We start from the raw sequence: 27393 nt of genomic DNA, 5'->3' as shown, positions 1-27393 counted from the left end.
TGATCGTTTTAAAAATAATTGTAAACTAATATAGTCAAGGACCAATCGGTTTTAAGAAATTAAACGTGACATGTGCTGAGACACTAAGTTTTATTGTTCAATCAGTGCAAAAAGCAAAACAAATCAACTCAAACAGTAAATTAGGTATATCATTTGTCTGAAAGACTATTTGGATCTTCATCTGGTTCATATTTATCTCTAATCCTTGATATTATTGGAGTAGCAACCTCAAATTTTAACAGGAACAGCTAATAACCATAGAAGATTACATATTTTATCAAATGCCAGTTGCAGCCCAACAACAGAGGAATAGAAACATTTTTTATTTCACTGCCTTCTTCCTTCTTATGCCCTCCAACCATTGCTGTTTATTTAGGCGTTCAAATTAGGACAGAAAACTCCTCAGCTATGAGGTAGCCTAGATTTTTTTTTTTTTAAACAGGTGTTGACTCCACAATGGTCTTATGATCACATTGGTGTTAATGCTTGTGTGTTGTGAGGGCTCTGACACCTATATTTGTCATATTTTCTTTCTGGACAAAACAAATATTTTATTATGTTTCTTCAAAGCCAAAATAACGATGCACAGTCTTTGACAACATAAACTGCATTTAGCGATATAACGTTTAGATCATATGATGCTATTGGGATGTAGTTATATTAGGAAAAAAAGTGTTTAATCCTTGCCTTTCTCAATGATGTAAACTACTGTATATCAAATGCAAACCGGTAGTCAGTGGCCACTGACATCCCTGTACGACACTGCTTCCTCATTCGCTTCCTCACATTTTGATGTCAAACCATAAATCTCCACTGTGATTGGCCAAATTCTGGAAGGGTATTATTTGCCAACTTACTCTTCTGTAAATAGTCAAGAGTTGGCACGCTTGGTTATGGTCAACATGTAGGAAAATGTTGAGGAAATGGTGACTGATGCAGCAAATTACATAGGGGGATTTAGGAATATTTTAGGGGGGCTGAAGCCCCCCCCCCCCCAAAAAAAAATAGGCCTAATGATGCCCCAAAACCCTTTGTGTGTGTCCAGGTCATGTGAGCTATTATTTCATCAAAGCCTAAACACTTACTGGTTCTTAAATACTGCTGCAGGAACATCAATGACATCCTCTCAGAGGGATTTCATCTTCTCAAGTGTCTAATCAGTTTGCTTTGTTTGGGTGCGCTCAGCACCTCGAGAGCATATTTGCATGCAATCTAAGTATTGCTATGATATGCAGTGATGTCTCAACCAGCGTTCTAACCCTTTATTAATTTTCAGTCTTGGCAACATCATCTAGATGAAATATCACTCTGTAACCAGGGATTATTATTATTATAATATATATATATATATATATATAAAATATATGACCTTTGCAGAAAAAGTAATGTAATGCATTATCAAATGTTGTGGTTACTTACTTGTATTTCCAATTATGTCATCCCCTATCCGGTTTATGTATTTGAGGTGGAATATTTATATGGTATCTGGGGGTTGCTGTGATAAGGATTTGGTTTTCATCAACATTCGTGAGTTTTTTAATTTAATATCATGTTCTAAAAAGTTTTAAGGTACTTTCAATCTCCCCTTCCTATAAGTTAAATGCAGTACTTCATACTGTGTGTTGTGCTGCATGTGAGTACCCGCTCCTGAAATGGCAGTTATTCAAGGGCGAATGTAGCGAGAGGTTCACGCAATCCTTAAATTGTGTCTTATTTGTACAATGAAAGATCCTGCATTGGGATCCTGCTTCCGACTCCAGATAATCCTTACCCTCCCATATGCCTCCTTGCAAGGGTTCTGTAGCTCCCACATTCAAACACAGAGACAAACTTGCAAGAGTTGCCGTTAATGAAGCGCATCTCTCTTCTGTCATGACGCCTCTGTTAGTGTGACAAGATGTTTACACGAACAATCACGGCGGCGCCTCTGATGCGGACGGGGATGAAAGGGAGAAGAGAGAGGAGGAAAGAAGTGGAGGCAGAGATATGATGGTGAGTGTCTGTTTCTCTCTGTTTGACAGGAGGACAGTTGTAACAGTAGCCCACTGAGCACACAGACAGAGACATGGGGAGGATTCACCAGCCAGACAGGCACACAGAGGGAGATATACCTGTAGGAAAATGCTCCGAAGGAAAATATATATTTTTTTTAATCCTCTCATAGGACCACATTCTTGAATCCAAAGGAAAACAATTAAATGCGCCCACTTCCCCCCTCGCAGTCCTGCAGTGTTGATTACAAATGAGCAAAACTGGCATTTATCACATTACTACAAACATTTATTAAAGCCGGTTCTTCTCTAAAGCTGCAGAGATAACAGTGGGTAATTGCAGAGACTGGCTCTATTAGTTAAGTATGCCTAATGTCACTGCCTCCGAGCATTAATGGACGGCGTAGCATTATGTTCCTGCTCTCATTACCACCCCACTCCCCCTCAAACACACACATGCACACACACACACACACACACACACACACACACACACACACATCTCTGCGCATTGACCCTGCAGCAGGAGCCAGTGCCACTCTAATGAGAAATGGAAAACACTACGCCACATGCTCCAAGACACGCACACACACACATACACACACACATACACACACACATACACACACACACGCACACACACACAGACACACAAATTGACACACACTCTCAGTGGGAACCATTATAAAGGGATTGGAAGATACAACAGTGTAATCACACACGCCCTGGGAAACAATTGTGGCCTTATCAGAGTGATCACATTATAAAAGTTTAATAAACACCAAACGGGCTAATGGTGAATTAGCCTGCATCTACCCTCTGTTGTGCTAAACTATAATTAATGATTCAACAAAGACAAACAAATGTTTTCACCCAGAGTTTTCCAAACGCTACGCATTTGTGCATTTTATTTATTATCTCCCTGGCCGGGAATTAAAAGGAAACTTGTGGTTTGGGGATGATTTGTCAAGTTTTCTTTGAGACACACATATGTCGCCAACGCTGTCACTGAGGGAAAAAAAAAGAAAAAAAAATCACACACATACTGAAGCCCTCGGCGGACGGTTTGGCTCGTGCCTCAGTCTGGTTTTCCAAGTGCCACTTGAGATGTGTTTGGAGAGAGGAGGATGAGTGCTTGAGACTGTTAAAGAGGAGGCAGAGGAAAGAAGAAAAAGACACAGGAAGTGATGGTGCTGAATGACATGAAATCAGTTAGTCAAGAGGGCATGCTGGTTCCCGCCGCCCCACACACACCCACACTCACTCCTCATCTCAAAGCTTGTGTGTCCCCTTTTTATTTGTCTGAGAGCATTTCCATGTATGTGGTAATTGACGTTAAATCGATGACAATTTGTAATTCACAATCACAAGGACCTATCACTTTTTTATGGAGCCTCCATCCTTGCTCATCAATATTACATCAGGACCCTGATGCTCATGGTGAGGGAGAAAGAAAATGGCTGAGGGGGGAGAATATGGCTTTAGTCTACTGTGTGTGTATGTGACTGTGTGTGTGTGTGTGTGTGTGTGTTTGTGTGGTGGGGGTGTGTGCGGGTGGAGGAGGGCATCTGCTGAGGTTGTAGAAAATGTTGCTTCCAGCGTACATAAATGTGCAAACGCGTACCTGACCCCACGTGTGTAGATACGCCCTGCATATATGTGTGTATGTGTGTTTTTGTGTGTGTGTGTGTGCGTGTGTGTGTTGCGCCTTTGTGATGTGTTTATGTGTGTGGGCTTGCCAGCTGAGTGACAGTCTAGTATTGATCTGCGGGAGGCCCCGTGTCATTAGACCCAGTATGGACCAGCAGGCACACGTGGAGGTCAGGGCACAGTTTGTGCATATGTGTGTGCATGTGTGTGTGCGTGTATGTGTGTTTATGAGGCGGAGGAGGATTGGGGGACCAAGTGTTCAGTAGTGACAGGCTCAAGCATCTGAAAGAAAATCAATCATGTCATAAGAGGAAGGTTTCCTACAGCCTTCTTCTCCCTCTTTCTCCTGCTTTCCCCATTTTATGCACCTTCTTTTCACCTGGGAGAGTTTCTGCAGGCACCCCACCTTCGACTTTACCTTCCTCTTCTTCTTGATCTGCCATTCTTTCCATATTGTTTTCTTTTTTAAAAAAGAATTATGTGTTTCTCTGCCAAAGGCAAGCACACACTCCCGGGTCAGAACAGAGGTTGCGTGTGTGATGTGTGGATCAATCCATGAGGTTATCCTGGTAAATGCAGCCATTAGTGATAGAAGTGATCCCGGATCATCCCTCATTAACTAAAAGGGCACCAGGGCTGTTTGTCCAGAGAAAAGAAAGTGACCCAAAACCAAGGCCAAATAACTGTGAGGAATTAGTTACTAAAGTTACTTTGTTTATCCAAAGTTTAAATCAAAATGTAGCTGATTAGACTTTTGTTTTATTAGGAATCCAAGCTGTCCTTCAGTTATTTATTATGAAGGATCAGCATGCACGCACACACCCACCAACACACACACACACACACACACACACAGCATGCACGCAGGGCAAGCATCCACCTGTTCTCCTCTCTCGCCTGAGGGCACTAGTATGGTGCATAACAGTTTGAGGGAGTCGGTTGCAAAACACTAATCAGACCTAACGCTGCCTAATTAGCACAGAGTCCACTGATTGGCTTACAGCAATAATTAACACAGGTGAGAATAATTAGCTCCCCATAGACCTGTGGGTGTGCGTGCATGTGCATGTGTGTGTAAGATGTTATTATGCAGCCTCGGTCCCCAGTGAGACTTAGCAGGCAGAGAGAAGAATCAAACTCATTACAGAAACCAGGCCAACCTGTGTTAGGTGCTTCGCTTTCCCACACCCTGAGAATTAGCCAAAGAGAGATCCACATGCTGTGCGCATGTCCCCCCTTTGCCTTTCTTGCTTACTTTGTCAGTTTTCTGCCTCATCCCTTTCTCTTAAGCCCGCTCTCCGTCAATGATGACTGAAGGTGTGTTTGAGGAATTTCACCGCGAGGTGAACCTGCTAAAATGAGATGAAACACAAGCATGGGGCATCTTTCTATCACATTCCGTCTCGCTGCTGGTGTGGTTCTCGCTTTTATCCCCTCCCAGCAACTTCCTCTCCTTATATAAAGGGAAAAAAAAACTTTACGGTGGCGATATAGCCTGCAAGCCGTGCTTTTTCTCTCTATAAAAATGCACAAGACATTACTTACCTGCTGGCTGTATATAGGAGGAACAGCCACCATGAGAGAGAACGTAGGAGATAATGAGAAAGACAGAGATGGACAGACGAAGGAAAGAAATGGAAAGAGTGTTTTTGCAGACAGTCTGGCCGTCGTTCATCAGTCTGTGTAGCAGCATGGTGTCTTCCTATTTTTACCAAAGTGCCGCTTCTTTGATCAACCCAACATCACAGCACGGAAGACATGCACGCAGACAACGAGAAGTTTCTTTTTTTTTTTTTTTTTTAATCGAAGCACAATTGACGGCTTGTCACTTTTAGCTCCAAGGCACCGACGCTGCAGAGTAGTTAGTGAGGGATCTCAGAAGGAGATGGTGGAAAGTAACACACACGCACACACACACACACACACACACACAGACACGCACACACCTTCAAGAGCTTGGCATGCTAAATAAATAACAAGCGACGATGTAAATTGGTGTTTTCCTGGAGTGTGTGGTTGCTTCTGGGATGTATTTTTCATGTCAAAACATTTTGCAGTGGTTTAGGGGTAATAAATGTAACCCTGCCCCCAGCATCCCTGGAACCATGTGCATAAATACACACACCCATATTCATTGGACAAAAGATCTACCGCCTGCAGCAATGTGAGACACAATCCATCTATGTAGATATTATGGTTCTCCACCATCAGTGTTCAGAACAGTGATCATTACTCTATAAACATATAATCATTGTTGGCCGAATACTGATAAGTCAATCTTGTGTTCACACCTAGTAAAGATGCTGTAGGGGGAAATGTAGAGTATTTGGACACCGGACTACTACTAAAATGCCATCTTTCTTTATGTAGTGGCTGCAGGGGAGGGGGTCATTAACTCAACTGTAGAGGAAGGTGGAGGCCTTTAAGACATTTTCAGACTAATCCATCCATCCTTCCATTTTCTGTACCGCTTGCCTATTAGTATTGAGTATTGTGAGCTGGAACTTAGCCCACGTGGCTTTAGGATGAAAGGCGGGGTGCACCCTGGACTTATCATCAGGCAATTGCAGGGCGAATATTGAAAAACAACCATTGACACTCACATTTACGCCTAAGGATAAATTAGAGATTTCAATTAACCTACTGGTAACTGGTAAATGTTCTTTGGAACGTGAGATAAGAAAACACACAAGCGCATATAAACTCCACACAGGAGCACTTTAAAAACATTTGAACTGATTAAAACACACTTGTAAAATAATTTCTTAGCAGTATTTACAGTAATATAATAGGAATAGTACTCGCTAGCGAAATCCTCTAAATGAGAGGCAGAGCTTGCTTGTCATTCCCAGTTGAAGTTCACTGTCAAACTGAAACAGACACAAAACAAAAGTCAATTAAACATTGTCCATTTAAACACCAAAATATTTAACTAAACCATATATTCGCAAAAGTACGCCTGCTTAATGCTAACATCTAATGTGAAACGCCAAAGACGGGCTAACGGAAATTAGCATATGCAATGTGCGATGTGATTAGAAACATTCAAACTAGTGCTACTTTAACAAACACGAAGCAGTCTCACGTACGAGAATCAAAGAGAATCTAACATTGTATACTTTAACACCAAAATGTTGACCCAAACCATTCACTACAACGTCACTTATGGGCATATACAGTATATATTTTCCCTGCTTACAAGGGGACCTTCTCTGCTTTTTCTTCTCTTCTCTAAATTACGCTGCATCTACTGTACATCCATTAGACCTCTGTGCCAGCCACTCTAAATTCGTAATTGCTAGTAGTACACTGTAAAAACCCATTAAAAAGAATTGCTTCAAATCTGTGATATAGCATGGGCACAAAAGATGAAATGCGAGGTTCACTGTATTAGACAAGGCAAGGTAAATTTATTTATAATTAATTAATATATCATATTATATTATTATATATTATATTATATTAATATAAACATTTCATACACAAGATAACTCGTGCTTTTTAAAGCATTTAAAAACAAAGAGAAACAGAGATTTTTAAACAAATTACAGAAAAATAAAAGACAGCTTACTAAAATTATTAAATAAATATGTAATGCAGGCAAGAATTTTATTTTTATTTTTTTTAAAAGGAAAATGCTCTAAAATTTTTAATCATAACCATAAGAAAAAAAAAAGCTTTTAACCTTGACTTCATAAATTTCATACTTGGGGCTGACTATATGACAGAATGGATTAGTGAAAACTGAAACAAAAGAAAGAAAAATACCGCAATAGAGATAATATACAGTATAGACAGACTGGGCAGAACTTATCTGAAGATGTGTTGCTCGCCGGAACATAAACATGGACATGCGGTTTAAATAACAATGCCGAGTGAACACATACAGTAGTGGGCTGGAACACTAATTGCCAGAAAAGGCACGTGTCCACATAAAGTAAGATCACTGCACAAGGAATGTGTTTATACTGCGGTAGGTGCTGCTGTTTCGGTTAGCATTAGAGTTGAGAAGTTCTGCCAGGTTAAGCAGTTAACACTTTAATGTCTGTGTGTGAACAATTTTCCTCCCAAAACAGGCAACTATTATCCAAAAAAGATAGTCAGTATGGGCATCTCACTCGGTGGTGGTCGTTCTTCATTTGCTGTGTTTCATGCTGTACTTTGAGATGTTTGCATGAGCGGAATGGATGTACTGATGAGCAGCTTAAAGCCATATAAGAGCTGTTAAAGTGGTGTTTATAGGATGCATTTGCATAGTGTTCATCGCTCATTCTGCCTGCTGCCATCTTTAACACAGACAGACACACGCACGCACACGCACACACCCACACACACACTGCACTTTTCCCTCTTGAATACTTTCCACATGCCTTCCTGACTAAAGAAAAATGAAAGAAGTTTGATTGAGGCAAAACAAGGAAAGTTGTTTTTTTTTCACATTTCCTGTTTCAATAATTAATATGCATGAGTTTTATGGCCGGTTAAGATGCGATCAATTATTCATTAACAGCATGTTAATTGCATCCACAGTCTTGAATATTTAACCAAAAGCTAAATCAATGGGGTCGAATGAGCAGCAATATGGACATTTTATAAGCTTTGCCAAAATTAGGTTAGGCTCTAATGAAAACCGCAGACAACAGATTGTGAAGGAATAAAAAAAATAATGAAAAAGGAAATTGAAGGAACTTCTGTTTAGAAAGAAGATACCATGAATGAATGCGAGGTTGTCTCAGTCTTTGACTCTTAGCCTTTTCTTTGGCGTTGTCTTTTTATTCTCATCTCTTCCTATTTTAAATGGAGAAGATGTAATCTCTTCATCTCTGTCCACTGCAGCCAGACTTTTTTTCTCAAAGACTCCAGACTCCTTTGTCCTGCATCTGTGTGTGGACTTTGTATGTATATGCGTGCGTGTGTGTATGTGTGTGTGCGCGTGCGTGATAGTGTGGGTGTGACAGCGGCGTCTGGACGGTGACATTTCTCTGCTTGGATAACCATCGAGCCCCCTGTCCCACAGTCCGTCCAGCCATGACGCAGGGTAATGTCACCTGTCAGTCTCGAACTCCTACTTACAACCGCTGTCTGCCACCCACCTCATTCCCCCCGCACCTCCACCAAAACCACACGGAACACCCTTTCACCCTGTCCAGTCAGCTCCTCCCTATGCTGGACCTTACCCGAAAGCCTTCACTGCTTCCACTCTATTACTTTTGTCTTCCTCTCTCGTACCGTATATGACTTGCTATCCGTCTGCTCTTTTCGCTGCCGTATATCGAAATGGCAGCCCCGCCTCCTATTACCCCCTTACATTTGCCCCAGGGCCTTCAGACATGGAGTGGGAAGATTTCTCGTGAATGGCCAAGTCAGGGGTGGGAAGTTAACTTTTTACTTGGACCCTGGTGTGCTGGGCGCCTGTTTCCAATTACTTTCTCGGCACAGGCGGGGTGGAGGTTTATGTGTTATATGTGAATGTAATTGACTATAACTGCCCTCTTAACATTAACCAGGTGTACTCGCTGAGTGTGTGAGATTAGGCCCCGGGTCTTGGACCGTTGTTGTGTGTCTTGACTGTCGGCATGTGTTGTTGTTGATGTATTTATATTGTGCATCTGTGAGGTACTGCCCTTGAGCGCTGCGTTCACCAATAAAGACGCCATTTCTGCAATGTGTGCATTTGTACAAGGCAGTGTATTTTAAGTGTCCTATTGTGTCTGCCTGTGTGTAGATATTAAAAAAGAGGCAAAGTAATGGAAGCAGGCTACAGATCCAAACGGCTTCAAGGGAGCAAAGTCAAAATGGGCCCTTTCACGGGACTGACACACTGTATTTTGTATGTATAGTGCTGTGCAGCCTGCGGGGCACAAGCCCAGGGGCTGTCGCAGATGCAGAGAGCAGTCCGTGGGCAGGGGTGATGGTGGAGGTGAACAGAGGCAGTGTGAGTGTGTGGACGCAGAAAGAGACAGTTGTGTGGCGTGGAAAACGGAGCCTCAACTGACTGTCAATCAAGCGCCGGCCGCAGCCCGTCACTCTTCTCCTCCAGGGGGGACCGGGACTCCCTGGGACCCCAAAAAGAAAAAAAGGAGGCGGAATCAGCGAGGAAGGGGCTGCCTGTCTGTCTCAGTGACTTGATTTGATATTTGATACCGAGGATGTGGCATTTGAATGCAAATCTATTTTGATTGTCCCACTGTCTGATAGGGTTAAGAGGAACCTATTGGGGATGTGCATGCATGTATGCATGTGTGTCAAGGGGCTTTCTGTGCGGGGACACGCACACACAGAAAATGGGGAATTATTCAGATGCATTATATTACTCGCCTATTCAATTGCATCAGGCACTTGTGCTCTGAAAGCAATATGACGGCAGCTCGCTCATAAAACATAAAACAATAACTTAAAGCCAACAAATATGTTTAGTGTGGAGATCTTTGACTCTTTGTGGTTAAAGTTGCATGGTAGCTCTCCTGCAAAAACAATACATTATGCATACTTTTTGTATGGAAGTTTGGATGCATGAGCTGGATAATTATTTTTGCCTATTTGCGCGCTGTTTTAAAAAGCAAGCATGCCAAGTAGGTAGACGGATGGATAGATAGACGGATGGATAAAGCCGCTAGTATTGCTGTATGGAAATGTGAGGCTCACTTCCCTCCCAATTAGAGCAGTGATTTCTGAAATGCCATAATACCCATTAATTAGCCGGCTGCTATTTTCTCAGTGATTTGACTAATTAGTCTGTGAGGCGCTGCGCTATCTGGACCATTATTATTGGGTTGAAGCCATGCAAATACACTCACTCGTGTTCAAGTTGATGCGCAAACACTAGTGTGCTCACGTTGGTGTATATGCATTTGCAACAATTGCCCACAGTTGAGTGACCCTATTTTAAGTGACACCATTACACGCTTCAGCGCATACCGCACAGCATGAGAGGGTTAATGGTGAAGAAGGGGATGGCTATGAACAGTTACACACCAGTCGCCCTCTTTATTCTCCTCATAACGTCTTAATGTATGTGATATTCTAATAATGAAAGCGAGCAAACAGCAGCGCTGGCCTGTGTTCTCCTCTGGGAAGCCTTTAAACACCTTGTAATGACTCTGCAAGTGTGTGTGCGGTGCCCCCCGTGTGACAGTCCATCAGGCTCTCCCACTGGACAGACAGGCCACTGACACAGCGCCATGAGGCCGCAAAACCTTTTCAATCACTCCCCCACTTTTCCCCCTCTGTCAGGTGCCAGATTGATCTGCTGTTGCTCCACAGGCGTAAAGGAGTGAAAAAAAAACTAAAAAAAAAAAAGGGGTAGGGGGGCTCACCATGTGTGACAAGCACCATCTTAAGTTTATTAATCATTGTCATCAATAATGCACCTACAGCCCTGCTGCTGGTCGCCATGCAACTCGTGCGTTTGCATGTGCAAGTATGAGCTCACACTCCTCGCCGCCCCGTGAACTTCGTAAGTGTCCCATCACCACTTTAATCAAATTACTCATGAACCAAAATTGACAGTTTTCATTAATTATAAAGGATTATTCTAATTGCAATTCAAATTTATTCATTTAGAACAGACGGCATTCAGTAATGTTTCAGGAAATTTGCATATTAAATGGAGAGAGGAGGCCATTAACTATGCTAATATATGCATGATTCCTTATTTTGTGATTGGTGGGCCATATGTAGCAAGCTGGGGGAGTGCAGGTGAGGAATCTAGAAGGAACTGTAATATGTTTGATAAACACAGAGGGACGCAAGGCCAAAACAAACACACACACACACGCACACACACACACACACACACACGCGCGCGCACACACACACACACACCAGCCGCGCTGAGCCATTAGTCTGCTCAGCATCAGTCTGTCTTTGCACCCTCAAACACATGCATTTCTAACTCTTTTTTTCATATTCCTCACTCAAGACCCATTGGAGGAGCAACTTTTCACCCGAGAACAAACACGGCACACTAATTCAGTTTCAGATTTCGGATCCTACTGCATTTACAAACATAACCTTGAGCCCATGTGCACACAAAGTCATAGTTATGATTTAATACACTGCTTAAATGGAACAAAAAGAGAGAACTTTTGCAAGCGGGACATTCATCTCCACAATGTATGGAGCTGGTCCCCGGCTGATAGAATGCTCTTTATCAAGCTATATATAGTCGATACATTATGCATTGAGTTTAACATGTCGTCAGATCAACACTATTCAATATGAATACGCTCTTCACCGAAGTTAGAGAAGAGAACATTAAGGGTGAATGAGCGGCGAGCTACGCAGGCAGGCACAAACACACACTCACACGCGGTCACACACACCTCAGGGCTGTGTGGTGGCGTCCACCCAAGCTGATGACAGGGCCATTATTCACCGGTCAGTCCCAGGAGCGCAGCGTTTGGGTTGGACAGGGGAGCAGAGCGTCCCAGCTTGGCAGGACGGCGCTGAGGTGAGAAGGACCAGGACCCTTCATTACTCCTCTGATCTGGAGGCCGGCAGCTCTCTCTCTCTCTCTCTCTCTCTCTCTCTCTCTCTCTCTCTCTGCCTCTGTGCGTCTCAGCCTGGTGCGCTTGGTCTCTGTCTTCATCAGATTAATGGGCCAGGCCCGACAGAGGAAGTGTTTCAATCAGCACCGCCTGCCAAGCTTGTCCATCACTCAGACAGCCACTTATTCCTCATGGCATACGAAAGCACACAGTCTTACATGTTTGATGTTTATTTGGCTGCCTTTTCCCCCCTCAGAGTGCCACAGAATAAAAACCAGGTCAAGGTAGCAATGTTACCAAACTACAACTTGTTGAACCCAGCACCGACAAGCTGGACACGTTTTACCGCCTGTCTTTCAGCGCTCTCTCAGTTGAATTTTGAATGATCCTTTTTGGATGAAATGGATGAAACACAATTTGTTAAGTGTCTCTGGGACTTCTGTCCCCAAGCTAGGATGGCAAATCCGACTTGGTAGAAGGCGACCGACTATATCTCCCAAGTGGGGCTTCTCCCCGAGCGGCAACGGCACTCTGCGGGATCCCTCGACCCACCGTCTCCCTTCTCCAGGGTCCATTTGTTCTGAGAAATATTTAACGATGGGGCAAATTTGGCTGACATGACATGCACAGACAAGGCAGCAGATATGGAGGAGCAGGAGGATGGGGCGATGCCGCGACCAAGCTGGGAATGAATTTTTCAGCGTCGTGAGATGTTCTATTTGAATAAATCATGACACTTAAGATAGACATGAGGGCAATACATATGGAGGTTCACAACATGACTTTGAGGACTTTCACTATGAAGAATATCTATCTATCTATCTATCTATCTATCTATCTATCTATCTATCTATCTATCTATCTATCTATCTATCTATCTATCTATCTATCTATCTATCTATCTATCTATCTATCTATCTATCTATCTATCTATCTATCTATCTATCGATTGCTTGATCGAGCAATCTGTCTATCTGTCTATCTATCTATCTATCTATCTATCTATCTATCTATCTATCTATCTATCTATCTATCTATCTATCTATCTATCTATCTATCTATCTATCTATCTATCTATCTATCTATCTATCTATTTATCTATCTATCTCAATGTAAACTGGGCCATTGTAGTTGTATTAGAGTCCGAGGCTCAGGGCCAGACCCGCAGACAGACCTGGTTCTGGATTATTAATGTCCCTCCTGCAGAGACAGGACCCCTCCCCCACCGAGTGGCCCCCTACACCCCTGGGGTCAGCCTCTGTGGCTCCTGGTGCAAGGCTCCCCTCATAAATCTCCCTAAATTAGTGTGCGTGTGTGTTTATGTGTGTGTGTGTGCTTCCAGACTTAAATATGTACTGCAGGAAGGGAGACAGGTCACCAGGAAAACAAGGCAGGCAGGCTCATGGTTGAAGTGTCAGTGATGCATGGCGGAAGGAGGGAAGTAGAGAGTTGCAGAGCCAAGAAAGAATACGAGAAATGACACACAAGGGGAGGGAAAGAAAATGCAGAGAACAGAGGAATGACAATCTTGGTGTCAATCCCCCCAACCATCTGGCATTACATTGTACTTACAAATATTTACACTTACTTTGAGGCGTCAGTGACTTCATTCGGGTGGATTTCCTGAACAAATTGTATTCCTTAATTGCCGGAGTAGAGGAAGTCCCATTCCTCTACCTGCTTAGATTAGTTCAACATGTCCCACGGTGGTTAACAGGCACGGGGAAGTGCTGTTGTGTCACTTAGTTAACCTTCGAGATAAATGGCTCCCCTCCGGAGCACACTGAATTACACACCTCATGAAGCATATTAGGGGCCTGATACAGTTTTTCTTGTGGAGATGATGTGTTTGGCAGAAATGGATGGAGAGAGGCGGAGAAGGCTGAGTTATGGCATCACTATTCTTACAGTGTGTGTCAGCATCGTAAGAAAGCTGACAGCAGAGAGAGAGAGAGAGAGAGAGAGAGAGAGAGAGAGAGAGCAAATAATAAAGAAATGTGACACAAAGACGTGCAACACAATGAGAACAAGAGAGAAGATGAATCAATTGGAACTACTGAGGTAGATAAAACTGCTACGTTGTAAAGTCCCCCCCACCCCATGTTAAATTTGACAAGGAAGTATATTGTTCTCCTCATTTGTGACTAATGTAGGAAAATTATTAGAGAATTTAACACAATTGTCCCTTTGAGGCTTGCTTGCTCTTGGCTAATCACATCGACATTCTGTATCTTCACCAGAGTAATCATATTTAGATGCTACAGGGATTACTTAAAAGTTGTGCTGTAATTGCTTTCCTTGTATTGTTTTTATGGGCAGTGGGTGATTTTGTGTTTAATTGCTCCAGAGTGACAAATAATGCCAGCTCATGATGAAAGTGTGAGATCATTAAATTACTACAGCATTACACTTCCACTGTGGGTGTAATTCACCCCTTTGCACTGCTACACATTTTTACCATGTGCCATCAGGAGGCAGAGCAGTAATTTACACAAGTTCACTTTTCACAGCCATTTCTGGATTTGGGAGTTGTAGGAGAGGTGGGGGGCTAATTATCGGAGACTACAATGGTTTTACTTCATTTAATCCAGCCCATGAAACAATTTGCAGTGGTAATATTTGGAGCAGTGGAGTCGATGCCGTTAAAACAGCATGAAACCTGAAAGTGTGCTAAGCGCAAAGTGAAGGTATTTGGAGGAGGTGGAAAAAACACACATCACAGGAGCCACAATTTGGTGCATATGCAAAAATGCTTAGGAAATGGATGGGAATATTGTTAATTTTAAGCCTTTCAAACTCTTCTAGGCCAGAAAACCTCCAAATCCCTGTCTTGTGTGTTATTGAATAATGTAAACAAAAATTTGAAACAGCTCTCCGTATTATGCAGTCATATTCATACCTCTGAAAAATAAAGTCACAATAGTAGGGCTTGAACTCGCTCTCTAAATCCCCATTCGCTATCCATATTGAACCGTACTATTCCGAAATAATATTGCAACAAATGAAAAATCCAATTTGATTATTTTATTAACTATTGAACTATCTAACTAAATAATATTCTATTGAACCAGAAGGAGCATATGATGGCACATTTTGGCTGATGCATTTTAACTGCTGTGTCTCCCACTGGAAAAGTTTTTATTTTTATTTTTTTTAGTTTAAAATGGCTTACTTGAACCAAGATCCCTCGCTGTACCTTGGCCAAAGGTAGAAGCCCAGGTATTCTGTTTTCCTCGCTACCTTCATGCCTTACTAGCTAGCAAGCTAGCTACTTAGCCTGCTGGCTAACTAGCCAACTCTCGCCATCTTTCACACTGTGTTGGATAAACTTTCTCAAAGTCATTCTGCCACGGTCGCCGTCCACCTTGTTGATGTCTAATTTCCGGCTTTGGTTGTGGTTCTCCTTCGGAGCTAGGCCAAAGGTTCTGTCCGCGACAAGCTCTTTCTTTTAGTTTTTGTTTTTTTTAAATTAACTTTATGCAGATACCTGGAGCTACAATTCGTACATGCGCAGAAGCGATACGCACTAACTCAAAATGGAGGTGGCCATAAACACAGGCAGGCCAACAATCTTGGAAAATGTTCTCGTTTTAAATGCGGCGTGGCAACAGTTGCCAGTAAGTAGTATGTTGTTTTTTGATTCGTTGTGATTTGATTGCGAAAATACATCCATCCATCCATTTTCTGAGCCGCTTCTCCTCACTAGGGTCGCGGGCGTGCTGGAGCCTATTCCAGCTATCATCGGGCAGGAGGCGGGGTACACCCTGAACTGGTTGCCAGCCAATCGCAGGGCACATACAAACAAACAAACAACCATTCGCACTCACAGTCACACCTACGGGCAATTTTAGAGTCTCCAATTAATCCATGTTTTTGGGATGTGGGAGGAAACCGGAGTGCCCGGAGAAAACCCACGCAGGCACGGGGAGAACATGCAAACTCCACACAGCTGGGGCCGGGGATTGAACCCGGGTCCTCAGAACTGTGAGGCTGACGCTCTAACCAGTCGGCCACCGTGCCGCTGCGAAAATACATAGACTCCGAAAAGGTTCCTGTGTACAAACAGCAACAAAAACCCAAAGGAAAAGGCAAAACGTACTTTTGCTTAAGTTTTGAATCGTATTGTATCTGATGACATTATGCAGAAGTGCCTGTTGTGACCAATGACCATCTGTCATTACAGTCATCCATTATACCTGCATTGGCAACCCTTTTTTTTTTTAGGCAAATCCACACAGGGAGAAGAACAATAAATCTGGATCAGTAAATAATCTTTAGAGGATGAAAATATGATTAAATAAAATTACAAATCAGAGGCTATCATCAGAATTCTGTCCATATTTACTGGTCATCTGTCAATCAGATTACCCATAAATCCTGGCGGTAATCTCTTTCCTATTGCATATCAACATGTATTGGCCTTTATCCCCCAGTCCACACCCACCCACTATGTCGATCCAAGTACTGTAAATGTGCGCAACGCTGATTCCAATCCTCAGACACCCGTGGTGATGAAAAAGAGCACATGAGGAATCAACATGCTGCAGTTTTGTAATGTTTCCGTACGGCTGATCTCAGACACCTTAAATCATGTAAATAATTAATCAGATGATCCACGTGTGGGACACGCTGGCATATGGCATGACAAATAAAGTGTAACAACTTGCCCTTTTTTGCACGGAGCGTCTCAGGTGATATCCATCACAAACTCACTTTTTCTTTCACTGCCTAAACTTGCTATTTAACCTGCTGATTTAGTCACCTCTGACTCCACTGACCTTAGCTTTCCTACTTTCACTTATGCATCATTCCGCCATCATAAACGCCTCCAAGGAGGAAAACGAGGACACTTGGGAAAAGATTGGAGTCAATGAATTAAACAGGAGGTGCCGATAGGAAGGTAGAGGAGGGAGTCCGCAGCTGTCTGCGAAGATGCCCTTTGACCCCTAATGGATAAGGAAGTTAGGAGACCATCAGCCTGTGGGCTTCAACAGCCCAAAAAAAAAAAAAGGAGAAAAAAAACTCCATCGCTCAGCTTCATGAATTATTGAGCTATTGGTCTACAGCTTCTAAAATATACAGGAGGGTGGTCTGTCTCTCCATTCGGATTTCACATACCCTCCACTTTGTCCTTTTCATATCGTTTTTTTCTTCCACCCCCACCCCAATCTCTTTCAGATTTAGTGTATCTTCTTTGCACCAACAAGATTGTAAATCAGAACACAAACAAAGCAGGAGGAGGGAAGAAAGAGGCAGTGCCAAAAACACTTTGTTATTCACATCATAAGTGGCTTTTTTCTTCTTTGCTTAAAGAACAGCATCTACCACTAACCAGCTGTCATGCATTTAAAAGTTGTCAGGGATAAATTCTTGAGTTACATCAGATTCATGTAATGCACACAAAACAGAAGGACAGCCCTTAAAATGAGAGCAAACTTTGCTCTGTTCTTTTATCTTTGTCTTTTTCTGTTTTTTGTTCCTCTGTGTCTGACTTGACATGCTGCTATATGTCCACGTGTGACACGTTTGCCAGTGCATGATTATATATCTGAGGCAAGTTGGCTCCAAACGCGCTGCCCAGTGCAGAATCCCAGCTGTAATAAATGAACAGAGGGGAGAAAATAAGACATATGAAAGAAAAGCTGAGCAAAGGAGCGATTCTCTCTTGCTGGTGGAGATCTGTATTGTAAGCACTTTCGGCTGTCAGCACTTCTTTGAGCTACCTCAAAGAGAGGATGAGGAGGGGCACGATCAGGAAATGTAGCTTTTCTTCTAAAAAAAAAAATAAAAATAATAAAAATAAAAAAAAGATCCCCTTTTTTGAGGGTTCCTGTTTATTTGTTCACACTGCTGTTTATATTAGTCGTTCATTTGATAGTGTGATTTATTTGTCAGGTAGACAGACAATGCAGCAGCGTGAAGCGTGGAGAGATTTACTGTAGTATCTGTTAAGGAAGAAGTTGTCAGGCTTCAAGCAAAGTGTTGGAGGTGGGGGTGTGTGTGTGTTAGGGAATAAATTGCTCGCCATCCTCTTTCTGCTTTTCAGGCCTCCGGTGCCCCCCCCCCCCCACACACACACACACACTCCCCCCTTTACTACTCCGACCCACCCGCCTCCCTCATTAAGTATTGATGTGGGTAGCCATACTTGCCATCTCAGCCTATTAATAATGTATGGCAGGTGCTGTTGATGTGGTCTCTCACACTGAGATTGAGAGCGGCAGGAATGGCAACAGTGAGCTGCATAGTCGCTACAGTACAACCTCTGTCACTGGGCTCTGCTATGGGGGATGAGGAGGGGGGCCTGCATCTGCCCATTTGAGTTTATGGCAAGCTGTGACAGCAGCGCCAAGATGGATATACAAGGTAGCATCTTACTCAATATCGCGGAGCAGTTTTTACATCCAAAACTGCCTTTTGTCATAAAGAACTGATGGATGAGACTGCAGCATACAGTGTGTGAGCTCTGTCTGCCACTGCTGCTGCTTTATTTTGTTTTCGTCCTGTTTTATGTTTTCAGCACAGAAAAAATAGTTTCACTGACAGACAGATGCTCTTATTCAAGCTCAACACCTAATTTCTTCTTTTATTCTCTATGTGTATCTGTAGGTTCTTCCTCAAGTTCTTCCTGAAGTGCAACCAGAACTGTCTGAAGAATGCTGGCAACCCTCGAGACATGAGGCGTTTTCAGGTAGGATGCAACCAAAATGTACAAAGAGACTGGACTTGGCTGCAAATCAAAAGAAATAATGGGAATAAACATGAATCATTACTGTGCTCAAAGAAGAAATAATACATATAATCCTGTACTAGTCAACATGTTCTGAATACTTAATCAACCAAAATGTGTTGACTTCTGTAGATCAGCTATACTCTATAGTATAGTCTATAATCTGTGAATCAATAGGATAAATGAATGTGATCATGATGCTCTTGACTCCTATCAGCTCTCCAAAGAGTCTCATTCAGCTCGTTGTTTTGATTTCTCGGCCATTCCTCTAGACATGACTGTGTCTGTTCGTAGTCACTCCTCTTAGTGTGCAGACAATGTTTTTTACAATTAGAAATTTCAAAACACGTACCCCAGCATCCACACAACAGTGTTTGAATACATTCACTACTTTGCTGGGTGCCAAATGTGCTGTACCTTGCCTATGTTGGTTATGAAAATAGGTAACAATTAGACAAAACAAGAACAGAAGTCTTGTTTACAACTTCTATCTTCTACGGTAAATTGCCAAAATGTGTCATTGAATAATATGTTATGTAAGTGTATAAAATGGTACAAAAGCAATACCAAATAAGACAATACAAGCATTCAATGGTAAATACATTAGAGGTGAAAAGTCCCTTAATAAATTGTAAGAAAAAGGCTACTTAGGCAGCTGCTGTATATGCCTTTGAAGAGTATTGATTAGGGATGTAACGATATCTATACCTCATGATTGGATTTTATCACAGTATTAATCTCACGGTACGATAACTATTGCAATATCGTGAGAAAGCTCACGGTATTGCAGTAAGACTCGCGTTATTGCACGAAGGTTCACGGTACAAGTGGAACTCTCTTTTTCTTGCTGGCCGAGCCCATTTTGATAGGCTATAATAGTTTCTGTACATTTTTCCACAGATTTTTGTGAAAAGGACACCTTCAAATCATATATTACCGTGCACTTCTATGTATTCCCTTTCATTTAATGTCTACATTTATATACCTCCAAAACGCTATTATTGCTGCAGCAGTAATCATGCTATGTCCATCCATCCATCCATTTTTTGAGCCGCTTCTCCTCACTAGGGTCGCGGGCGTGCTGAAGCCTATCCCAGCTATCATCGGGCAGGAGGCGGGGTACACCCTGAACTGGTTGCCAGCCAATAGCAGGGCACATACAAACAAACAAACATTCGCACTCACAGTCACACCTACGGGCAATTTAGAGTCTCCAATGCATGCATGTTTTTGGGATGTGGGAGGAAACCGGAGTGCCCGCAGAAAACCCACGCAGGCACGTGGAGAACATGCAAACTCCACACAGGCGGGACCGGGGATTGAACCCGGGTCCTCAGAACTGTGAGGCTGACGCTCTAACCAGTCGGACACCGTGCCGCTCATGCTATGTCCAAATAATTCAAGTTGTCAGAAATGCGGGAGCACTATTAAAGGCAATGCAGCTTTAGAAACAACCAAGTAACAATGAATAAAGTAATTATGGGACTCCTATATAGTTTCTTTTCCTCCACTTAGTGATCTTGTAGGATGATTTATTTTTCTGAGCAGCCTGTGTCATCTTATCATTTGAAATGTGGACATTGCATTTGAAGAGAGGGAAGTATGTCAGATGATTTTTTTTTGCATCGATTGATTTGCATGTTGGTTGTTGTATTTGTACAGAGCGGACCTATTATCTTATTTCATTTTTGGGACCAATGGGATGGATTGGCGGACGGATATGTTGTAACGGGAGTGGGAATCTTTATTCTCTCTCCGTGTGATGTTCATTCACCCACGACTTTCGACTTGAGACAAACACTTACTAGCACACCAGTGCTAAAGAATGCTACTGTTACAATATGCTTCGCCGGATCGTCTCTTCGACGACGGTGGCGGCACGAGGAGAGCCAACTCGCGTGGCTTCCTGGTGGCGGCCACCGTGAGTCAGGATGCGGGATGCACGAAGCGGAGTTCCACTGGCAGCCAATCCTAGCCCGTGGGTATGCGTTTGCTGGGACAGAGGCTGGCGCGAATTTTAAACACAAGGCTCATTATTTTACACTGAGACAAGACAACGACAATATCGAGGCACTTCTAATTTCGCAATATCACGATATCGTGAATATTGTTACAACCCTAGCATTGATCGTAATTTTCTTCTTTGTTAGTGGTATGAATTATTTGTAAAAATTACTTAATGACTCAACCAAGCTCCATAAAACGTATTGGAGGGCTGGGGCACAGGCCAAGAAAATGCATTTTTGTTTCAGATTGGGATAAAAGTCTGGATTCGGTCAATTTAATAATATGATTTAATAATATGAATTAATTTTTTTTAATTCCCTTTAATTTCTAAGTGAATAACGTATGAACTTGAAGATAAAATTCAGGCATATGAAGGAAATGAGTTTCTATGAGGTGCACAATGTGGTTGTGATCCAAAATAGAATTTTTCAGCTTTCAACGCTTTGTATGCTACCAAGTTAGTTGCATTTGCCTTGAGTCGCTTTCCCCGTTCCATAGATTCCCTCTGTCTTTCTCCATCTCAGGTGGTTGTGTCAACAACAGTGAGTGTGGAGGGTCATGTGCTTGCTGTGTCCGACAACATGTTTGTGCACAACAACTCCAAACACGGGCGCAGAGCTCGAAGATTGGACCCCTCGGAAGGCACGCAGTCCTACCTGGAACACGGTATTAAAAGCAGCAACATAATCAGACTTCTTTGTCTTCCCCTTCCCCTTACTTTCCTGTCTACACTCCTCATCCCCTCCTTACTGTCTGTCTCTGAGCTCAATTCCTCCTCTGCCTCCCATCTTTCTTCTTACTTGTGTTTCTCACTTTTTGCCTCGTAGTGTTTCTAAATTACACTGAGAGGAGAAAGTGGTAGCTAGTGAGTCTCTTGTATGTCCCTGGTGGCTTGCTCCCCTCAGGTCTCTGCCTCTAGGCCTTCTAGTGTCTCGCATAAGCAGTATGTGTCTTATGAGGTCTGTTCTGCTTAAAGCCAACACTGGCTTTATTTCCTCAGAGACACGCTTTTATCCCGCAGCCCTCCATCACTCCCTATCCCTCAGGTTTTTAAACACACCGTTGCACATTTCACTTGCAATGTCAGACCAAAACCTTAAATACTTCATAATGACATGTGCACATGATTTAGGGAGCATGCACTGATTCCCAAATCTCTAATCCAGTTATTTTCTCATTTCTATTTCCTAGAGATTGAATAAGAGAAACATATTTCTTTTTCTCTTTGAGGAAAGTCAACCTCGGTGATGATAATGACAAAAAAAAAAACACTAAGCAAGGATTTACATGATGGCCTGTGGTAGATTGCATTTAGCTTGAATGCTCTGGTTAAGTATTTTTAATGACTATTCTCCAGAGGTGCAGAGGACCACTTGTCCTGGTCTCATAGCCGATTACAAAAGTTCAAAAATACAAGACATACTGGAGTCATCACAAAGGCTTGGCTCTCACGAAGAAAGAATGTTACGGCACACCACGCTAACAGATGTTCCCTGTGTCAGAGAGATTTGTTTGGGAATTTCCTCCCTGTGATTTTCTATTCTCCTGATGATGGGGGATGGAAGGTGAAATGAAGGAGTGAAGGAAGAGAAGAGAGAGGGCCTGACAGGAGAGGAGGAGCAGCCGCGACATGTGGAGGGAGCAAAAGTGCTTGACGGTACAATGAAAAGATGAAACGCTAAGCAAGGAGACACTGTGCTTTCTTTTTGTTTTTCCTTTCACTTTTCACCCAGCGCAGTGTTGAGTGTATGTGCAACACATTTCATTTTGGGGGGGGGCTCATTTCAGGCGATAATAGATAACAGTGCATAGAGTTGAACAGATGGCACAGAGGAACACCCCAAAGTATAATCCTATCACATGGATTCACGTTCCACCATCTGGTTAATCCAAACACACACACACACACATCCGCACATGCATGGAGCGCAGATAATATCAGCGGCTGTGAAAAGGCGGCATCTCAGGCTGTGATTACAGCCACAGATTGCCGCTTGGTGAATGTTGATCTCTGCAGGCATATCGGCAGGCTAAATATCATTCCGGCTTGGTGGCGACGATCAACAGAACCCGGACTCAGGCGAAGAGCAAAGGCTCGGCTACGGGGGGAGAAAAGTCAGCCTAGTCTAAAGTGGATTATGCCGCTTTGCAGAATTACAGCATGTCTGACAAGCAAAAGAAAGAGGTTTAGCTTGTATAAACATACATTTTCCTCATGTTGTTCTTTTCTTCAATCACATTCCCCAATCTCTAAAGCCATAATACCAGCAGATAAGGTCATTAAGAACAGTGGAGCACTCATTATTGAAATTGTGGTGTGTTGTTGTTATTCTGTGTTGTTTGTCTGTTCAGTCCTAAAGAGCTCCCAAAACACATCACACAAATACTCCAACCCGAATAAATCCACGCAACTGTGCGCTCACTGGCCAGGCTACTGAGACAACCACATGCAGGAAGGAGATAGCTGAGCAAGTGCTAAGTGTTTGCTTAATGAGGGTGGTGTATTCCGAGGGCAGCGCTACTGTTGGCCCGGCCTCGCTCCCCGGTCGCGTGGCCTTTGATCAGACACTCAGCACACCTGACATTTACACGCCTTCACGCTTTGCCACGTGTCATAAAACAAGCACACCACTGCTGCCCTCACACACAGGGCAGGGGTGATGTTTAATAACGTGGTGCGTATAATCACTCTGATTAGTATTCCTCGCTTGCTCTCAACCCCTGGGATAGATGAGGAGAGCAGGTAGTGTGTGTGTGTGTGTGTGTGTGTGTGTGTGTGTGTGTGTGAAGAGGGGACTGTTACATGCGTCATAACCATAAAGGTCTTTGCTGTGGTGCCAGTAGCAAAGGCCTTTATGGGCTTGTCATTAGGTTACTTAACATCTCATCTTCTCTGTCCCTTTATCTTCGCAGCAACCCCCAGCATCAAAGCCATTAGCCCCAGTGAAGGCTGGACCACAGGGGGCGCTACAGTCATCATCATCGGGGACAACTTCTTTGATGGCCTGCAGGTCATTTTTGGCACCATGTTGGTTTGGAGCGAGGTTGGTCACCCTTTTCACACTTGAAAGAATATACCGCACTTTTCTCACGTCTACTGCCACACTTACATTATTTCTTCTAAGCTCCCTCAATGTCATTAATCTCTCCATCCATCAACAGTATTTTCTATTGCATTTATCTTCAATATGGTCGAGGGTGGTGGCACGGTGGACGACTGGTTAGCACATCTGCCTCACAGTTCTGAGGACCCGGGTTCAAATCCGGCCTCGCCTGTGTGGAGTTTGGATGCTCTTCCCGTGCCTGTGTGGGTTTTCTCCGGGTACTACGGTTTCCTCCCACTCCTGCATTCCCAAAAACATGCGTGCTAGGCTAATTGAAGACTCTAAATTGCTCGTAGGTGTGAATGTGAGTGTGAATGGCTGTTTGTTTACATGTGCCCTGCGATTGGCTGGCGACTAGTTCAGGGGGTACCCCGCCTTCGCCCAAAGATAGCTGGGATAGGCTCAAGCACGCCCGCGACCCTAGTGAGGATAAGCGGTACGGAAAATGAATGTGTGAATGAATGAATGGTCGTGAGTGACTTTGGGTGAGGAGTACACTCTGGACTGGTTGCCAACCAGTTGCAGGACCCATATAACCACTCACATTCACACCAATGGACAATCTTTAATTAACCAAACAGGCATGTTTTTTTTATTATTTGGGGGGAGGGGGAGCTGGAGTAAAATCCATGCAGGGATGGGGAAAACGTGCAAACTCCACATAGGAAAAGCCTGAGTTGATATTCAAACCCCTAAACTCATGAATCTGAGGCAGACGTGCTAACCACTAGTTCACTGTGCTGCCCTAACTATTAACATATCAATAAATACGAATAACCTGTCCCCACTGGGGGGGGGGGGGGGGGGGGGGGGGGGGGGGAGCCTAGTAATTGTGATTGCTTCAATTCACAGATGCAAATTTAGGAGTTTCCAACTCCATAACTAACAAAAACAGCAGCATCAAAACATGAAAACAGTCTCTTGGATGCATTAAAGTCTGCCCTGCACAATATTAAAGATGAACTTACTGTACACTATGTTGATCTTTTACAGTGAATAACATTCCAGTAGGCTCTGACATAAACTTTCCACAATGTTGTGGAATGTGATTTATTGGTTCTTGTCGTTTCACAGTATTTCTCCACAAAAGTCCTTTTTGTTTTATTTTAAACTCTAGTTCCATTTGACATAGATTGTTAAATACCTGTAATATTGTGCAATTTAGTGAATAAATGCCCTCTGGCCACTATTTGTGGAAGTATAGTATTTGCTGTTTTAATGTCATAACGACTGCTATTAAGACGGTAGTAAAAATCTAAGACTTTAGCACAACACTCTGTTTATCAGTATAAGTGTTTATACAGTGTGTGCATTATAAACACCCTATTTTGCTTTGAGGTCCATTCATCCTGACTTGATAGAAACAAGTTAGAGTATGTTCTCTTCATCAAATGATTTTTAAAAGTTTGGAGGATTTCAGACAACAGTCTACCAATACATTTATTTTGTCAGCAAGATGATATACTAACCACTGTTTTATCCCTGATTGACAAATGAGGTAGTAGCACTGAACATGACAATGTCACCTTAGCAACCAAAGCCCATAATGTCACCATATTGATGTCCCAGTGGGGTGAACAAAACTTTTCTAGATAATATTCAACAGCTTTAGACTTACTGCAATGGATAACAAAGTTACTGCCAGGTGTTCTTAAACAACAAGTGTCAAAACAAATCTCGTTTTTCCAGCTAAGTGGGATGCGCCCACACAGAGCTATGTATAACTGTCACTCTCGAATATATAGTTAAAATAACGATCCGCCTGTTCTTCCGTTACGTAAAATAATTATTGAAATGAATAAAATGTGCAGTCAGTCTACACACAAAAGTTGAGATATGTTGTAAAATGTTATTTATTATTAACATTATTTATTAGTTATTTCTGGCTGGCACAGTGAGCGAGTGGTTAGCACATCTGCCTCACAGTTCTGGGGACCCGGGTTCAAATCCCGGCCCCGCCTGTGTGGCGTTTGCATGTTCTCCCCGTGCCTGCGTGGGTTTTCCCCGGGCACTCCGGTTTCCTCCCACATCCCAAAAACATGCGTGGTTGATTGAAGATTCTAAATTGCCCTTCAGTGTGAATGTGAGTGCGAATGATTGTTTGTTTCTATGTGCCCTGCGATTGGCTGGCAACCGGTTCAGGCTGTACCCTGCCTCCCGCCCGAAGATAGCTGGGATAGGCTCCAACAGCCCGCGACCCTCGTGAGGATCAGCGGTAAAGAAAATGGATGGATGGATGGATAGTTATTTCTGTTTCCTCAATACACATGGTCATGCGTCACTGCTACAAAACAAATGAGCTCATGGCACAAAAATTGGGGCTACTGTCTGTTAAAGGGTGGTATTTGCATGAAAAGCTCCACTATTTATAATTAAGATCTGATTTCAAACAAAACAAACATTTAGAACAACAAACAAAATCGTTTAAGTTAAAATGCAAATACATTTTGACAGTGTTACCAGCTTCCTTGACCTTTTTTCTCCCTAATTGTCACCTCTTATACATTATTTCTCAAGTACAAGAAATCTGCACCTCTCAGTTCGTCTTTTGTTAAATTTGTATCTCAGGAGCGTGTACGCCGTACCATATGAAACACTTTGCAAGGAGCATCTGCCACATGACAAAAATGTAAATGCAGTCTATGTGAGAAATTGAAGGGTCAGTGAGCGGTACAGTGAAACAGCTTTCTCTTTAGTAAAAGAATTATTCTATAAAAAGCTCCTATATTATCGCGCCGGAGCTTGAGTGGGGGTCAGACAATGGCAGAATGAAAGCCTAGTTAAGTGAGCAATAAAAGAGACGGTTTGAACAACACACATGCACGTACACATGCATTGCACGCTGGCAGGAGCACTGATAGCTTTTGAGCGCCGCTCGCTTTGAGAGCTAGTTCGACACAGGATGCGGAAAATGAGCACTCAGTGAGGTCTCATCTGTGTTTTGTCGTTGCTGCTTTTCTCTTTCAAAGAGCCTTCAGCACACGCGCATGCATGCACGCACGGCGAGTGGGCCCATCAGCCACACTAAGTGAGCCTCTTAAAGACACCGTGGCGCTTTAATGTAAGCTAACGGCAGCTAGACAGCCAAGGCTGACAGACACAGAGACAAGGGGGCAGCAAGGATGAGCATATCATACGTTTATTTATGCGGCATAATAGATATTTGCAGAGGGAGTTTTTTTTATGTTTTTTATTCACCTGCACATAACTACCTTTGAAGCCCTCTGTAAAGATTCATGTCAGCACCCATAACCATCTTTAGCATGACATCGCCTTAGGCTTTATCAGCTCACCTCAGGCCTTTACAGCAAACTGATTTACCAGTAATGGCAACAAGTAATAATATTAATAATTCCATGATGAAGAAAAACCTTAATCAAAAGGAAGGTTATTGTTGTCTAAAGCTTGATTGATCAAAATAC

The 27393-nt window shown here is 42.9% G+C and overlaps 1 protein-coding gene across 3 annotated transcripts in view; it reads left to right on the top strand.

The window, feature by feature from the left end:
- ebf1a (EBF transcription factor 1a) overlaps window positions 1-27393 on the top strand; it is a 75919-nt gene that overhangs the window by 16844 nt on the left and 31682 nt on the right. For all 3 annotated transcript variants that reach the window (XM_061787880.1, XM_061787881.1, XM_061787882.1), the window contains exons 7-9: window positions 18740-18821; window positions 21392-21533; window positions 23781-23911. In XM_061787880.1, coding sequence (XP_061643864.1) covers window positions 18740-18821; window positions 21392-21533; window positions 23781-23911 — 355 coding nt within the window. The remainder of the gene's footprint in view (window positions 1-18739; window positions 18822-21391; window positions 21534-23780; window positions 23912-27393) is intronic.

This window comes from Phyllopteryx taeniolatus, chromosome 10 (genome assembly GCF_024500385.1).
Source record: "Phyllopteryx taeniolatus isolate TA_2022b chromosome 10, UOR_Ptae_1.2, whole genome shotgun sequence".
Classification (NCBI taxonomy): Eukaryota; Metazoa; Chordata; class Actinopteri; order Syngnathiformes; family Syngnathidae; genus Phyllopteryx; species Phyllopteryx taeniolatus.
The sequence above is the reverse complement of the archived record's forward strand: the minus strand, read 5'-3'. Positions and strand labels throughout refer to the sequence as shown.